Source organism: Scylla paramamosain, chromosome 32 (genome assembly GCF_035594125.1).
Source record: "Scylla paramamosain isolate STU-SP2022 chromosome 32, ASM3559412v1, whole genome shotgun sequence".
NCBI classification, from domain to species: Eukaryota; Metazoa; Arthropoda; class Malacostraca; order Decapoda; family Portunidae; genus Scylla; species Scylla paramamosain.
Window position 1 is genome coordinate 8,148,755 of NC_087182.1, and position 12,500 is coordinate 8,161,254.

Consider the following 12,500-nt stretch of genomic DNA (forward strand, 5'->3'; position numbering starts at 1 on the left):
CTTAATATAACATTTTTCTATTTTTCTCATTAAGGTGTCTGTTTTTTTCTTTCTGTTCTTCTGTTCTTTTTTTTCTGTTTTTCTGTTTCTTTGTCTTTTTTTTTTTTTTTTTTTAAATTTTCATGCTTTCTATCTTCTCATTCTTCCTCCTTTCTTTCCTTTCCTCTATTCTTCTTTTCCATCTCTACATTCTTGCTTTTCTTTCACATTCTTCCTCTTTCTTTCCTTCCCTTCTTTCTTTTACTTTTCCTTCTCCATTCTTTTCTTTTCCCTTCCCTTCATTCTCCCTCTTTTCTTTCATTCTCTTCATTCTTCCTATCCTCCTTTTTTCCATTTCTACTTTCCTTCTCCATTCTTTTTTTTTCTTTTCCTCCATTCTTCATCTTTTTCCTTCCCTTCATTCATCTTTTCCATTCCTTTCATTTTTCTCCTTTTCTTCCTTCCGTTCTTTTTTTTAAATTTCTTGCATTTATCCCATTTTCTATCCCTTGATTATTATAATTTTCATTTCCTCCATTCTTCTTCTTTTCCTTTTCTCCATTCATCAGATCAAGAAAGAAAATAGGTTTGAGGGCTATTAATAATTTTGAGAGAGAATTTCCTTTTTCCTTTTTTCCTCTTTCCTATTTTCCTCTGCAATGATTGTGCTTATATTTTCCTGTAACTATATTTGTCCTTTGTATCTTTTCTTTTTTTTTCTCTAAGCATCACAAAGTTATTGTATTCTGGTAGATTATCTCTCTCTCTCTCTCTCTCTCTCTCTCTCTCTCTCTCTCTCTCTCTCTCTCTCTCTCTCTCTCTCTCTCTCTCTCTCTCTCTCTTACCTGCAACGATTGATTTTATATTTTTCCCGTTAACTATTTTTGTCATTCACTTTCTTTTTCCTTTTTTCCTTTTTTTTCAAGTGGGATTTTTCTTTATTCTTTGTCCAACGTTGTTCATATTTTCTTTTATATCGGTCGATGATTTACCTGGGTGTGTACGAGAGAGAGAGAGAGAGAGAGAGAGAGAGAGAGAGAGAGAGAGAGAGAGAGAGAGAGAGAGAGAGAGAGAGAGACCGAATCTATTTATTCTCAGCCAAACGTGAAACAAAAATACATATCTCTTTATACTGAATACTGACTAATGACGGACTAATTAACGAAATAAAATACAGTATGGAAAAAAAAAAACGGGCTCATAGAATGAAGCATGAAAATGGAGCACGACATTGAAAAGAGAGAGAGAGAGATAAAAAAAAAGAGGAAAAAGAGAGAGAGAGGGAGAAAAAAAAATGGAATGCGTATCCTTTAAACAAGAAATGGAACTCACTTTCCAATATTTCTGGAACTAAACAAAAAGTAAGTCATATATTTTGGAGGCACTCTGGGGGGGTGGAAGAGAGAGAGAGAGAGAGAGAGAGAGAGAGAGAGAGAGAGAGAGAGAGAGAGAGAGAGAGAGAGAGAGAGAGAGAGAGAGAGAGAACTGGAGATGAACAGTGCTGGCAGAGGGAGAAAGCATTGAGAATAGAAAAAAAAATATATGCATAAAAAGTAAAGAAAAAGAAAGCAAAACAGAAGTTGCCAGAGAGGAAGGTCTGGCCTGCATAGTGGAGGTGGATCCCTTGTCCTGCTCTGAATGTTTTACTCGTCCTGGGAGCGGTGGTGGTGGTGGTGGTGGTGGTAGTGGTGGTGGTGGTGGTGGTGGTGGTGGTTCTTTTGCCACTGTTGTTGTATCGTTTTTAGTGCTCTGGTGTTGGTGGTGGTGGTGGTGGTAGTGGTGGAGGAAGCAGTTTTTTTTTTTTGGTGGATTTTGTGGTGGAGTTTGTGGTGGTTTCATGTTATTTGGTGTTGTATTTTCCTGTAGTTATATATTTTTTTTACTAAGATTACTGTTATTATTATCATCTTCAGCGGCAGGAGCAGCATCATCCCTACCATCTTCATCTTAATTTTCATCATCATCATCATCATCATCGCTAGTTATAGTAGTAATCATAGTAGTAGTAGTTATAGTAGTATTAGTAGAAGTAGTAGTAGTAGTAGTAATAGTAGTAGTAGTAGTAATAGTAGTAGTAGTAGTAGTAGTAGTAGTAGTAGTAGTAGTAGTATCAGATAACCACCTTTTGAAATAATAAGAATTTTAACCATGGTCAGTTCGTGTCTGCAGAGATGTGTCAATTTTAAATCAGATCCATTTTTTTTTTTCTACGACCACCATCACCAGGTATATAGTACTGCACATTTAATTAGAAGACAGATAGCGATATTGACTTTCACTGGTATGGTATTTTTTGTTTCTTTAATATCTAGAGTATTAGGAAATTGTTTGCTTCTACGTTCTCTTCTCTTCCTGTCTTCCTCTTTCTCTTGCATTTATTCTTTGATTATATGAAAAAATAAATAAGAAAAAAAAATAGGTCATGGTAAGTATAACTTGAGAGATTAAAAAAGAATTATGGAAAAAAAAAAATAAGCAAGAAAAACTAACATCGCACACTCACTTAAGCATTTAGTAGAACACTGACCGACACACACACACACACACACACACACACACACACACACACACACACACACACACACACACACACACACACACACACACACACACACACACACACACACGCCCCTGAAGGCGCCGCGCACGGACCGGTACAGACTCAGTGCGATTCCCACCATGGTGCGAGCCATCAATCAATAGTATTTCCCTCCTAGATTAGTATTACCGTTAGGATTAATGTTAAGTTTTTCCCCATCCCCTATGTACATTTTCAGTTTGTCAACTGCCTAAATAATAAACCGTTTATTATTATTTATTATTATTACACACACACACACACACAAGATAGATTTCTTGACCACGAGACCTGTGTCTAAATCATCCATCCAAATAAACATGGTAAATTACATACCAAAACAATGAAACCCATTAAGAACAACTACGAAAAAAAAAAAAAAAAACTTTTAATGCGCGCGCGCACACACACACACACACACACACACACGAAGAATAGGATATGGTATAGGACAGACATTGCTTTTTTATAAGAGAATTTATTCTAAAACACCTCTGCGCCGCACCTAAACTGCGTTCAAAAGATTCTAGTTGAAGTTACACAGGCTGCCAATGGTATTTTTATGGATCTAGTGATAGGTTAACAAGATTTCTACATTATTAACACGAGAAAGGAGTCTTGAGAACCCGGCTAATTATATATGTGGCCTTTGAAAATGGTGGTGGTGAGAGAGAGCAAAGCGTTTCTGAATACGGGGCAGAGTGTCAGAGCGGACAGTGAGAGGAGCGAGAGAGGGAGAAATAACATGGAGTTGGTAGGGAGCCAGAGACAACACAGAGGCAAGAGGAGGAGGAAGAGGAGGAGGATTGGTGGGGGGAGGAGGAGGAGGAGGAGGATGGGGCTTCAAAACACCTCCCCCCTATACACGATAACTTTCCCTCCCAGGACCTGTTCGGCGTGTAGAGTTGGTAGAGATAGCTTAAAATATTCATACTGTTTCAGACGCCCTAGAGGGGAAGGGGGAGGGGTGGTGGCGGTAGTGATGGTTGTGAGAATGGTCGTGATAATGTTAGTGGTGACAATGGTAGTTGTGGCGGTGGTGGTAAAAATTAAATGGTGATGGTGGTAGTGGCAGAGATTGTGATGGAATATGAAAACTATGGCTATTATTGCAAGAGAGAGAGAGAGAGAGAGAGAGAGAGAGAGAGAGAGAGAGAGAGAGAGAGAGAGAGAGAGAGTACGCACAAATAGCAAACCAACTCCTGTAATGCTAATAAGTGTGATACTCAAGTTTCCCTCTCTCTCTCTCTCTCTCTCTCTCTCTCTCTCTCTCTCTCTCTCTCTCTCTCTCTCTCTCTCTCACAATGGCTCCCTGCCGCTCATTTACAGCGATACATTTTACATTTCAAGTGGAGTTTTATGATTATTATTTTTACTATCTTTTCCTGGCGATTCTCTGCCTCATTATCCTTCACAATTTCGACTGGTGGAAGAATTAAGAGCTTTAATTCTCTCTCTCTCTCTCTCTCTCTCTCTCTCTCTCTCTCTCTCTCTCTCTCTCTCTCTCTCTCTCTCTCTCTCTCTCTCTCTCTCATAATCATCATCATCATTGGTTACATACAAAAAATGACCATATTTTTCATATTTTGTTCTCTGTAATTCCTAGCAGTCTATTTATTTTTCATTTCATTCTACCAATTTTGAAATTCAGATATTAAGGGAGAGAGAGAGAGAGAGAGAGAGAGAGAGAGAGAGAGAGAGAGAGAGAGACCACGGATAGGAAGAATGATAACTTATAATTAGAGACGATATAAGAATAAAAGAAAGGCAGAAAGTGTAAGTTCTTTATAAGAAAGAAAAAGAAGAAAAAGGAGGAGGAGGAGGAGGAGGAGGAGGATCTAGCGTGGACAACTAACACTAATTGCTTCAAACTTGGTGCGACTCCTTCTCCTCTTCCTACTCCTACTCCTCCTCCTCCTTCCTCAAGTATCCTGAGCATATTACCCGACCACCCACCCTTCTGCTTCCTTTCCTTCCTCTCACTAATCAACCAAACTTTCTCTCTCTCTCTCTCTCTCTCTCTCTCTCTCTCTCTCTCTCTCTCTCTCTCTCTCCCCCTATTTTCCAACAGTAATGTAATAATAATGTCTTTGGCTTCCATATCCTTCCTGATGAGAGAGAGAGAGAGAGAGAGAGAGAGAGAGAGAGAGAGAGAGAGAGAGAGAGAGAGAGAGAGAGAGAGAGGATGAGGCCATTAATTAGATCCCGGTCGCGTATCGAGGCCGGTGAGCAGAGCCGTAGATCGAAGACACACATTAGCGGGACTGAGCGATGCCGAGATGCGTGAGGGGAGACTTGGCTGGCGGCTTTGTTGCGGCTGAGAGGAGCGACTGTGGCACGTACTCGTATTCTAGAACGCTTTGCCTTCTCACCACTACTTTCAAAGATTACATGGCTCTAAGAGAGATAATAATTTAGAAATCTTATTAATATGGTAATAGAACTGTAAAAAAAAAAAATCCTTAAAAATCCGTGTAATTTATTAAAAACGCGTTACACACTCACTACGACAGAGATGATCACCCGGTTTCTGAACAGTGGTCCTCCTTTTATTGATATAGAAATCATGTTAATCTGTCACTACAACCATAAAAACATGCTTAACTTCAACTCGAGCCTTTTGAAATAAAGGAGGTGCGGTGAAGTAGTGCTTCATATGGGCCACAGTGTGTGTGTGTGTGTGTGTGTGTGTGTGTGTGTTTCTCTCTCTCTCTCTCTCTCTCTCTCTCTCTCTCTCTCTCTCTCTCTCTCTCTCTCTCTCTCTCTCTCTCTATATATATATATATACATTGATATTATTAAGCTTTTAGCCTTTCCTTTCTTCTCCATCCTACTCTAACTCTCAAGGCATTCATTCCTCCTCTTTCTTTTCCTCCTTCTCAAACTCGTTCTTCTGAAACTCCTCCTCTTCCTCCTCCTCCTCCTCCTCCTCCTCCTCCTCCTCCTCCTCCTCCTCCTCCTCCTCCTCCTGAACAAAGGTGCTAGCAGTACACAAAAGCGAGGGTCCGGAAGATAGCGTGCCAAATAAAAGCCGCGCACACAGAGTAAGGAGAGAAATGGATTGCCGTGTTGTGTTAGTTGTGTGTTCTCATTATTAATCTTCTCTCATGGTCGTGGTGAAAGAATTCTCTTATTTCCCTCCCTCGTTCGTTGTTCTGAAATGTATATTTATTGTTTTCTTTTTTTTTCCTTAGTATTATTATTTTTTTTAATTTCTGTATTTTTGGGTTGTGTAATTTTTTTTTTCATGTTTCGTTTTTTTTTTTTTATGGCTACTATTTTATTTTTTTTTATTTTTCACGGGTTAATGATTCTGGTCAAGAGCTAGAAAATATACATGTAAATAAGTAAAGCCTATATACTACTCCCAAAAATGTCAATTGCAGAATACTGAAAAAAAAAGAAAAAAAAAATGTTGCCTAGTTTAGTTCATGTATTTGTGTTTGTATTATGTAGCGTATATTTTATAAGCAGTAATATGTTTAGTTTATGAGTATATTTCATTTCCACCTCCTAATTATCTCGCCCCACAAAAATATAATTGTATTCATTTTCTGAACTAAATTTACGCTGGAAGGATACCAAGTTCTCTTTCACTCTCTTTCTCTCTCCTCTCCGGTTGCCAAATCTCGTCAGGAATATTTCGTTACGTTATTACGCCAGCGGGGAGGAATGGCGGCATTAGCCAGGCCAACGATGCCTCCTCTACTCCAGTGTATCTCCACGCTCATACCTCGTGTTCAGTTTTACTCCGCGGGTCATGGCTTCTGCTGATTGTATAGCTGTTTTATGATGTATAACGCGAGGCTGACTGATGCACGATGATTCACTGAAGCTACGGTAGTTGTCATATTTCGCCACACGCATTAGTTTACCTTCGCCTTGTTTACTTCGTGTATTTACCTTCTCTGCCTCCAATGAGAAAGGATGAGAGATGGACAGTAAAAGGGAAGGTTGATGCATGGTAGTATACATCATTCATACGTTATCCATTTACCGTGAGAAAGGCAATGAAATTGCAAAGGTTTGTAGCAAGTATTATGTCGATGCGTTACTCAGCTCCTGTTCTCCTTTAGTATTCCTTATCTCTCCCTGTCCTTCCCTCCTTCATTCTTATCTTGCTTCACTGCTGTCATCCTTAACCTTGCTGGCCGCCTTGGCTCTCCCTTGCAATCGTTCACGTGGATGCTGGACGAGAAATACAAGACGTGTGTGTGTGTGTGTGTGTGTGTGTGTGTTAGGCAAATGCTAGTCAGGAAAAGGAGGCAACGGAAGGCGAAAAAGGGAAAAGAAAAAAGCACTGCGTAGAAAAGAGTGCAAGGGAAAAGAAAGAGTGTATGGGGAGTGTGTTTTTCTGTCCCGCTTGGTGTGTTTGTGTTTTTTTTACCACTGCGCTGCTCTGTTCGTCTGTCTGTGTTTGTCTGTGTGTTTAGTTTGTGCGTCTATTTGTTTGTCCAGCCTGTTTGTGTTGTGTTTCCGTCTCTCTCTCTCTCTCTCTCTCTCTCTCTCTCTCTCTCTCTCTCTCTCTCTCTCTCTCTCTCTCTCTCTCTCTCTCTCTCTCTCTCTCACCGCCTCCTTCTCTCCTTAGGTGAGCCGCTGGTCAGTCGCCCGCAGTTGATCCTACGCCGTGACCTGGTGCGTCCTTGGGTTCGAGATGACCTCCTGCTGCCCTGCGTTGCGAGAGGTCACCCTTCGCCATCTGTCACGTGAGTTCCTCTTTACATTACACCGTCAGGTATATAAAACAAAAAGTCAATTTCCCCCATTCACATGCACACAAAAAATATAAATACCACACTGAGATTAAATATGAGGAAAATATTGAATTCGTTATTGTAATCTGTATTTATTCCCCCAGCGGGAACGAGGCCGAAGGCCTCGCTTCTTGTGAGATTCTCATTTTGTTACTGCACATCTGTGCAGCCCACCGCTCCGCCTCTCCTCTGGAGGGTGCAACGATGATTTCCTCAGGAGCACCTTATGGTGTCCATCGCATATAATTGCGATTTCAGTCTCGGAAACACCTCCAAGTGTGTAACTTTTGATGACGCATCTTTCTTATTTTATGACATTTCTTTGTCAGACTCACCGTTTTGTCGTATTTTGCATATTTCCGACTTATCCGCATGTGAGCGAAGGTTTCTTCCTTGCAACTCGCGCAGCTATCGCCTCATTACTACAGCTCGAGCTCGAGCGCTCAAAATGCGCGAATTAGATGCCATAACTCACTTCATATACGGATAGCCAGTTTTGGTTGACACCATCAGACTCAGCAGTGACTGCAGAATCAAGATGTATTGTAAAAACTTGCAAGAGAAAAAAGTATTACGACGAGTTGAACTGTGAAGATGTTAAAAAGAATGTTTATAACATGTTTTACTTATGATCGCTATTTTTAACAGTTTAATCATTGAATGCTAAAATATATTACTACATTAAGTAGGAAAAACTTTCGTGAGCACGATAGTGCGATCAGAATGCAAGTAAACATATAGTCGTTTGTAGCAACATGTCCCTCGCTGCAACCATCACGGCGGCGCGACACGGGCGTGGCGTGTGTAGGCGGGCTCCGTATGACCAGATCTGCGACGCTCACCTCCTACCCGTTGGAGGAATGTCCTTTAAGTTGTTTCGCAGCTTTAAGCACCTATTACCTGTTTTTTTTTATTTTTTTTTTTTATATATATGTTTGTTTCGGTGTTCTTTGCAGGTGGTACAAGGAAGACGAGACTCGCGGCCGTGTGGACGTGAAAGCAGGTGGAGGCGGCGGACGGCTCAGAGTGGTGGAGGGCCAGCTTGTCATCACCGGGGCCAGGATGGACGACTCTGGTTTCTACCTCTGCTTCGCCAACAACTCCGCCGGCACGGACTCCTACAGGTAGCACTGCTTTGCCCTTTCCTATATGACACGTGGCTCCTTCATCACAACCTAACCTAACCCAACCCAACCTAAACAAAACTATCTGACACGTGGCTTCTTCAGCACAACTTAACTTAACCTAAACTATTTGACACGTGGCTCCTTGATCATAATCTAACCTAACCTAACCTACATGTATGTGAAACGCGAATCCTTGATTACAACATAACCTAACCAAACCTAACTCAACGTAATCTAACCTTATCAAACCTAGCCTAACCTAACTCAACCTAACTTAACTTTACCTAACCTAACTTAGCCTAACCTAAATCAACCTAACTTAAACTAATCTAATTCAGCCTAATCTAACCTAACCCATTTGACTCGTGGTTCCTAGATTACAATCTAAACTAATCTAACCTAATCTAATCTAACTTACCCTTACTTAACCTAACGTAACCCAACCTAACCTAACCTAACCTGCTTGATATGTGGTCCTTGTTCACAACCTACTAACTCAACCTATGTGACCGTGGCTCCTAGATCACAACCTAACCTAACCTAACTTAACCTAACTCACCCTATCTAACACGTGCTTCCTTGACCACAACTAAACCTTACCTAACTAGACCTAACCTAACCTACCATAACAGAACATAACCTAATCTAATTTAACTCAATCTTTCCTATTTGACACTTGTTTCCTCGATCACAAACTGACCTAACCTAAATGAAGAACGGGAGAGAGGATAAAATGAAAGAGAGAAAAGATAAGAAAGAAAAAAAGCAGGAATGGGATACTAGTATGAAAGGGAGAAAGGTTTGAAGGAGTTGAAGGAAAGAGAGAGAGAGAGAGAGAGAGAGAGAGAGAGAGAGAGAGAGAGAGAGAGAGAGAGAGAGAGAGAGAGAGAGAGAGAGAGAGAGAGAGAGAGGAGGATTGATGATATAAGAGAAATCTAGACTACAAGTAGAGACAGGAATCAGGGGAGGATAAAGAAAAAAAGGAGGAAGGGGGAGAGAACGATTAGAGAAGGCGATTAAGAAGGAAGGGAGGAAGGGAGGAGAGAAAGAAAGACAAGGAAAACGTAGGAAAAAAGGAAAAGAAGACCCAAAGAAGAAAGGAATTAATGAAAGAGAAAAACTGGAGGACTACGTAGGGAAAGAAGAAAGGAAAGAAAGCAAGATAGAGGAAAGAAAGCGAAAAGGGGTGAGGAGGAAGAAGGAAAAGAAGAGAGATGAGGCAGAAAGTAGAGGATGGATGAAGAGAAACGGAGGAGAGAGGGAGAGATAGAATGGTAAGAAGAGGAGCGGAGGTAGGGAAAGGGAAAGGAAGGATGAAAGGAGAGAAGGGGATTAGGAAAGTCAAAAAATGAAGGGCGTGAAGGGAGATAGGGACGGGTGAGGGATGAGGGGGAAGGATGAGAGAAAGGTGGGAAAGAGGGTGGAGGAAGATGTAAAGGGAGAGGAAATAGACCAAAGGGGAAGGGACTAGGAGGAGGGGAGGAGAGAAGATAGATAAAAGGTGGGAGAGAGAGAGAGAGAGAGAGAGAGAGAGAGAGAGAGAGAGAGAGAGAGAGAGAGAGAGAGAGAGAGAGAGAGAGAGAGAGAGATCCCTTTCTCAAGGGCTGTTAGTAGCTCACATTTGTATGACTGTCTAGCCAGCCTGTCTGTTTGTCAATTTGCTCTCTCTCTCTCTCTCTCTCTCTCTCTCTCTCTCTCTCTCTCTCTCTCTCTCTCTCTCTCTCTCTCTGTGTGTGTGTGTGTGTGTGTGTGTGTGTGTGTGTGTGTGTGTGTGTGTGTGTGTGTGTTTATGCATTAACAAAAAAATATATATACTCTAATAACACTAGGAATATATATATATATATATATATAATATATATATATATATATATATATATATATATATATATATATATATATATATATATATATATATATATATATATATATATATATATATATATATATATATATAATATATATATTTCTTCAGGCGTTGTAATTTATGCCAACATGTAACTGAATTAAAACACTCACTAATTAAATTCCACACAAAAGTCAGTAAGAAAGATAAAAGTCAGTCAGGAGCGTAATATATTTTTCCCCGAAAGATAAACAAACGCTGATTGGCTGCGTGGGGAGAGCGGGATGGCCAATCAGGAGCGGAGCCTCCCCTTCCCGGCGTCCAATCAGCAGCTTTCCTGTCTCTCTTCACTCAATTACTCCATTAAAATCCTTTCTCCAACTTTATGATCTAATTACCATATTACCTTTGGCGAATAAAGCCCGTTTTTTGATGGGCTAAAGGGATTAATTAAATATACCGAGGACACCGCTTTAAGTACACTAAGGGAAGATAGTTCATTAGGTTAAACTTATGCATGCTGGTTGCCTTATCCCTCCTTCCTATTTATTTCTCGTAATTTTCTTTCCCTCCTCCATAGTTTCTTTCTCAGATTACGTTGTTGTTGCTACTGTTTTCATTTCTATCTTTTAGTTTTCTTTCTCTCACTCTCCTCGTTCTCGTTCTCTTTATTTTTTGTCTCCTCCTCCTCCTCCTCCTTCTCTTCATTTCTCTCTCTCTCTCTCTCTCTCTCTCTCTCTCTCTCTCTCTCTCTCTCTCTCTCTCTCTCTCTCTCTCTCTCTCTCTCTCTCCTCGTCTCCTCCACCTCCACCTTTCGTTTTTATTTTTTTGACAGTCGATTTTCTTGTTTTCTCGCTGTCCGTCATTTTTTATCCTCTCTATAAGAAACATCTTCCCTTCCCACTCCTCTTCATTCCTCCTCTCTTATTTTTTCCCCTCCTTCTTCATTCTTCCTTGCAGCTTCACTTTTCTCATGCATTTTTTTTTTTACTCTAGCTTTCACTCCTCTTTCCTCTTCGGTATGTCCCTCTTTATTTCCGCCCTGGCTTCTTGCTTCTAGTCTTTGGCGCTCTTCTGGAAAAGGGGAGGAATTAAGAAAGTTTGCAAGCGTCTTAAGAGTCTTAGGGTTAATCTTGTTTTCCAGGAAGGTTGTGTTTGTTATTGCTGATGGTGGTGGTGGTGGTGGTAGTGGTAGTGGTAATGGTGGTGCTAATAGTGGCTCAGGTTTTGACTTCTGCTTCTGTTACTACCTTGATTCGTTTTAGCTTTAAATGCCTCTCTACCTTTTAATCTGTATTTCACTGTCTATTTTTTTTTATTTCATAATTCGTTCTGTTACTTATTTCTTTTTTTATTCCCTTTGTTAATTGTTTACATTTTTTTCCTTCATTGATGTTTTATTTCGTGTTACTGTTTTTTTTTTTCTAAATCTATATCCAGTTTCTTGCCTCTATTCATCATAAGTTTCGTCTTAAAATGGTATATTCATTACATAAATATTTCACATTTGCTGTTTTAATTTCATGCACTATAATATAATCATGTATAAATTTCAAAACATGTCATTATATTCTTCATTAATCTATTATTTTTTTTTTTTTTTATCGTAACCTTAAATATCTTCATTGTATATAGCATTATATCTATACATTTCATGCAGCGTTGTAATCTCACTATGTATTAACCTCACGTAATATCGCTTTGGTCTTCCTTAGTCTGTTATTTTTTGCTTTGATCGCGTAGTACAATGTCACTTGCAAATGTTGGGTGCGTGGTCGGGCAGCGCAGCGCCTTCTATGTTAATGATCTGTTTTCCAAGTATCGTGGCGGCGAAATAAAAGCTTAGTGTTGCAAATGTTGATAGAATCGCACTGCAGGTGTCGATGGTGTTTTGTTTCAGATGCGAAGGTGTGCAGTGTTGCGTGCCGTGTTATGTGCAGCTATTATTATTTATTTATTTATTTATTTATTTATTTATTTATTTATTTATGTATGTTCTTTTATATATATGTATGTGTGTTTTGGTGTGTGTGTGTGTGTGTGTGTGTGTGTGTGTGTGTGTGTGTGTTTGTTTGTGTAATTTTCTAAGTGCTTCTCAAAATCCATGTTTAATTTTACTTATCATAACGTACAGTCCTGTCACTTTACATAAAAAAAAAAAAAAAAAAAAAAACGTTTGCATCGGAACCTTTCAGAGTGAATGTTCAGGTGCGGGA

At 39.9% G+C, this 12,500-nt stretch overlaps 1 protein-coding gene across 1 annotated transcript in view; it reads left to right on the forward strand.

Moving 5' to 3' along the window:
• LOC135089169 (cell adhesion molecule Dscam1-like) overlaps nt 1-12,500 on the forward strand; it is a 181,000-nt gene that overhangs the window by 107,176 nt on the left and 61,324 nt on the right. Inside the window, exons 6-8 of the mRNA XM_063984467.1 lie at nt 7,146-7,263; nt 8,268-8,435; nt 12,480-12,500. The exon at nt 12,480-12,500 is cut by the window's right edge and continues 178 nt beyond it. Of these exons, the coding sequence (XP_063840537.1) occupies nt 7,146-7,263; nt 8,268-8,435; nt 12,480-12,500 (307 nt within the window). The remainder of the gene's footprint in view (nt 1-7,145; nt 7,264-8,267; nt 8,436-12,479) is intronic.